The sequence below is a fragment of the Clupea harengus genome, unplaced genomic scaffold (genome assembly GCF_900700415.2).
Source record: "Clupea harengus unplaced genomic scaffold, Ch_v2.0.2, whole genome shotgun sequence".
Classification (NCBI taxonomy): domain Eukaryota; kingdom Metazoa; phylum Chordata; class Actinopteri; order Clupeiformes; family Clupeidae; genus Clupea; species Clupea harengus.
In genome coordinates, this window is record NW_024880632.1 from 11,982 (window position 1) to 17,044 (window position 5,063).

A 5,063-nucleotide genomic window follows, 5' to 3' on the forward strand; every position below is an offset into this window, starting at 1 on the left:
GAAGGCAGAACAGTGCTGTTGTCTGTAATTATTATTATTTTTTGTTTGTTTGTTTTGGCACCAATCACCAATGGCGATCATTTCACCTGGCACAGGGAGGCGGTGCACTTCCTGTGAAGCCAGAACCTCGGGTAGAGGGGCTCCGAGAACCCCGGGAGGGGTGGAACGTGTGCAGATGGGTGAGTTCTGGCCGGCCAGTCCAGGTACAGCCTGACTTGGCTGAAGCCCGAGGAGGCGGGCGTCAAGTCCGTTGGGGGCGACAGTGGTGCAGGAGGTAGGGAAGTCGTTTAGTGGTTGGAAGGTTGCTAGTTCAATTCCCCACTCCTCCTTACCAAATGTGTAAGTGTCCTTGAGCAAGACACTGAACCCCTAACTGCTCCTGATGTATAAATGCAATTTCCTTGTAAGTCGCTTTGGATAAAAGCGTCTGCTAAATGATTAAATGTAAGTCTGTCTCGTTAACGTCGTACCTCACCACATGTGCGTCTTTCATACATTTACAAAACATGACACTATACTAAAAGATTGGTTCACCTACCAGCAAATCAGACACACGTGTCTTATTGCTTTTATTTATTTGTTTTATTGTAAAATGTAATTCTCAAATTAGACAGCCTTACAGCGCTGACAAATGCCAACGAAGTGATGTAACACAAGACGGCTTTCCATAAGACCTGGCTTGCACATACCCCTTATCTATAGGGAGATAACATGCACATACCCCTTATCCTATAGGGAGAAAAATAAGCACAGTATTTTCACGGTTTTATTAAAATAAGTATGAAAACACAAAAACAAAGAACATAAAAGATAAGGTTCATACATTACATCTGAGAGTTTCTTCTGCAAAGTATAGTGTCCTTAAAATACAAAACCAGTAATGTGCATCAAGAAGAGGCATACAAATGCATCAAACCACACACCTGAGTTGATCACAGCAAACCAAATATAGGAACAGTGTAAAGCAAATACCAATAAGACTCAAACTAGCAACAGCAGCTCTCCAATTCAAAAGGTCTTTTTAGAGAACACGCTCAAAGTGAACACACCGACATTTTTTTAAATCAGCTGTCTAAACACTAAGCTACATGATATAGTGTAGTTAACACTTGACATAATATCATGACATAGTGTTGTTAACACTTGATGTAATATCAGGACATTTAAACTCAAGGCAATAAAAGTCAAAGCAATTAAAAAAAGGGAAAGCCAATACAAATCACGAGCAGTCTAGTCAAAAATACCTAATCTGTTAATTATATCACAAGCAATTGGTAACAACGGCCTTCACCTACTGTATATTCCTACACTGGCCCCTGGGGGGTGATAGAGTGAACAAGTATATCACTAAAGCCTAGGGTGAACGTGACATCTGTCAGGTCAATTATGACTATTGATGAGTCTGATCACCATACTTTCATTGGTAGAATACACATCTGTGGAATGTGGAACACACACACATTTCTTTTTTAAACAGAACCAATTGTGTCCTTTGAATTGAATTGAATTCAATGTGTGGTACCCGGGGTATAGTTGAAGTATAACAGCCTTCAAAGTGTCTCGTTATACGAAATTAATGGCAGATATACTCTGCTCCACTTTGCGATGTGAAATGATTTGCCTCCCCTTCCTACATTAATGTTGTATAACGTGACACCTTGATGGACATTATCCCTTACAACTTTCTTTCTCCTACGGTTGTGTGAACTCATTTATAACTCCCTTACAGATTCTGGTCCCCTTTCGAGTGCCACAGCAGTTTAAATCACTTGTCCGATCCAAACCGGAAGAACAGTGGTACAGAACAGAAGGTAGAACAGTGTAATTATTATAATTTTTTTGTTTGTTTGTTTGTTTTGGCACCAATCACCAATGGCGATCATTTCACCTGGCACAGGGAGGCGGTGCACTTCCGGTGAAGCCAGAACCCCGGGAAGAGGGCCTCCGAGAACCCCGGACGCGGTGGATCCCCGACCCTGGAGTGGAACGTGTGCAGATGGGTGAGTTTCCCCGACGAAACGGCGTAGAAGGACAGAGATCCGGCCGGCCAGTCCAGGTACAGCCCGACTCGGCTGAAGCCCGAGCAGGCAGGCGTCAATGTCGTCTCGTTAACGTCGTACCTCACTGCGTAGTGGCCGTCTTCGCACCACAGGCCATAAGACTTGGTGTTCAGGCCGATCTTGCAGATGGCCCCGTGGGACTTTCTGAGGATACTCTGGTATGCCACTCCGATGACGACCTCGCTGCCCCCCCACTCCGCCTCCCAGTAGTGGCGGCCAGTCAGGCCCTCCAGACACAGGAGCTGGGGGCAGCAGTCGAACCTCTGGGGCCGGTCAGGGTATAACTGGTCCTCTTCCACCCTGGTGACCCTCTGGTTGTTTTCCGAGAGGACGAGCTCTGGGTGGGCTGTGCTTATGTCCAGCGTGAGCTCACAGGCATCTGCACAAGACCCAGGAGACAAAATGCAAAATAAATAAACTAAACACTATACAATAAAACTCTTGTCTGTGCGTGTGTGTGGGTCCATACAGACACAGATACACACACAAATACAGACACACACAAACACACAGACAGACACACATACACACTCACTCACTCATATTTCTGTAGAGCTGGTTTCATCCAGCGTTGTGCATTATTATCAGACAGGTACACAAATACTGACAAACACATATTCACACAGACACACAAACACACACACATACACACAGACAGACAGACAGACAGACACACATTTTTGTAGAGCTGGTTGTATCCAGCGTTGTGCATTATTATCAGACAGACAGACAGACACAGACACAGATACACACATACACACACACACACACACACACACACACACACAGAAAGACAGACAGACAGACACACTGACTCACATTTCTGTAGAGCTGGTTTCATCCAGCGTTGTGCATTACTATCTATGCTATAGGGAAAGAGGATATTATGAAAACTTTTCACAACAATGCAGTATCAAAAGTATCAAAGAAAGTCATATGTAAATAAATAAAAAATAATAACAATAAATAAACAATATATATAATATTCAGTTCATTTCAATTGTATTTATATAGCGCCAAAGCAATAAAATGGCCTCAATGGGTAGAGTATGCATTTAACATGCATCCCAGACATCACTCTTGTTGACACAGTGTTGTCAGTTGCAATAATTATGTCAAGTAAACTAAAATATACAGTATATATATATATATATATATATATATTTTTTTATCATTGATGGGGCACGTAGCACACCGGTTAGGCTTTTAATTGGCTGGAGGTGTATGCTGGATTGAAATACTGTCACTGTTCAATTCATCAGCACGAAGTTTGATTTTATTTTATTTTAATGTTTTATTTTAACGTTAAATGAAGTTGCACAAAAGAGGTCCACAAGTGCTACTTACTTAAGTTGGCACCCCTCTCGTTGAAGTTTGGAGCGCAGACTTACAGCAGAGGCTCCCATATGATTGTAGGTCAGGTCGAGCTCTTTCAGGGAGGTGGGCTTTGATGTCAGGGCCGAGGCCAGAAGCTCACAAGCCCTCTCTGACACCAGACAGCCAGAGAGCCTGTGAGACAGAAGAGGAGTGAGAAAAGGAAGTAGGACAAAAGAAAAATGATGATATGAATGATAATGTTTGCAAAGAAAAACAAAAAAATTAAGAAAACAAACATTGATTACAAAACATGTCCTTGATGCTATGATACATAAATTACTGTAGAAAATGTTCTCGATGCCAGCGATACATACTTCAGTATTTCGAGTTTGCAGTCCTGATGACCGAGCGCGGCAGACAGCTGGCCCACTCCCAGCTCGCCCAGGTCGTTGTTGGTCAGGTCCAAGTGTCTCAGGTGGGAGTTACCTGACCGCAGACCTGCAGCCAAAGGGCGACAGGACTCTCCAGTGAGGTAACATCCAGCCAGACTGCAACGACAGCAAGAGGAAAGATAATCTTAAAATATAATGACCTCATGTTCGCCACATCTTCAGACATCCTCAAGATGTGCCCTGATGCAAGCAGTATAATATAATATATTATAATATAATATAATGCAATACAATACTTTAGAAAAGATGGGTGAACTATTTTTCTACGTTCTATGTCAGCATTACCAGTACGCACATCAGTGTGTGAAGTTTGCAATTGGGGTGACTCAATGCAGGAGATAATTCCTGTACTCCGGCAGCTGCTATGTCATTGTTGGTCAGGTCCAGCTCCCTCAGGTGGGACTCTGATGCCTGCAGAACCAAGGCCAGAGTTTTACAGGAATTTCCAGTGAGGTTGCAGCTGGCAAGTCTGTCAAAAAGTTAAAAAAGTGAAAAGTGAGTTTATATCATATTTTTATTTGATTTATGTACAAATAATCAGGGGTGAGTAACAACGGAGGCCCCTGCTGAACGACGGTGGAACGCTGGAGCGTTGGCTGGAATACCAACCTACTCATGACTGTTTTTCAAAAGCAGTTGCGTCGCAAACAGCCACTCTTATCGTTCAAACCACCAGAGCCGCAACAACGTTGTGAATGACATAATGCAGAATTTAGTCCTACACATTGATCAGAGCAGCTGATGGATGGAACTATGCCATCGAGAAACACCAAATCGGTGAACAATGGTATTACCGACCAAGATTGAGATGGTGGTTAGACAACAAAGCTTTCTAGAGAAGCATCCCTGGTCTAAACAGAGATCAGTGACTATTTTTATGGTTTTATATTATTTACTTATGTATTAACTTACCTCAAACTCATCTTTTTTCATTTACATTAAACATTAACTCATGTTGTCCGTTATGTCGGTTTCGTTTTTTTATAATTATCATTTGATAGACCAGAATACAATCTATTCAAAACAAGAAACCAATGTTACCCTTTTTAAACACACTGCAGTTGATGATACTTGAATCCTGAAGCTGTTCATACACTTACACATCCATTTTATTACCAACCTCAGTGTCTCCAGGTTTGCCTGGTTCAGTCCCTGTGACAACATCTGAACTCCAGCATCTCGCAGGTCATTGCAACTCAGGTTCAGCTCCTTCACCGGGGAATTACTGGACTGT

At 42.6% G+C, this 5,063-nt stretch overlaps 1 protein-coding gene across 1 annotated transcript; it reads right to left on the reverse strand.

Annotated features, from left to right (window-relative positions):
• Positions 1–753: 753 nt before the first annotated feature.
• On the reverse strand, positions 754–5,057 carry LOC122132515 (NACHT, LRR and PYD domains-containing protein 12-like). Its single transcript, XM_042707200.1, has 6 exons — positions 4,950–5,057; positions 4,125–4,298; positions 3,752–3,925; positions 3,408–3,569; positions 2,880–2,926; positions 754–2,439 (listed from the first exon to the last, which is right to left on the reverse strand). Exons 1-6 carry the CDS (start codon positions 4,991–4,993, stop codon positions 1,880–1,882), a joined length of 1,161 nt encoding a protein of 386 aa, XP_042563134.1. The 5' UTR covers positions 4,994–5,057; the 3' UTR covers positions 754–1,879.
• Between the last annotated feature and the right edge of the window lie 6 nt (positions 5,058–5,063).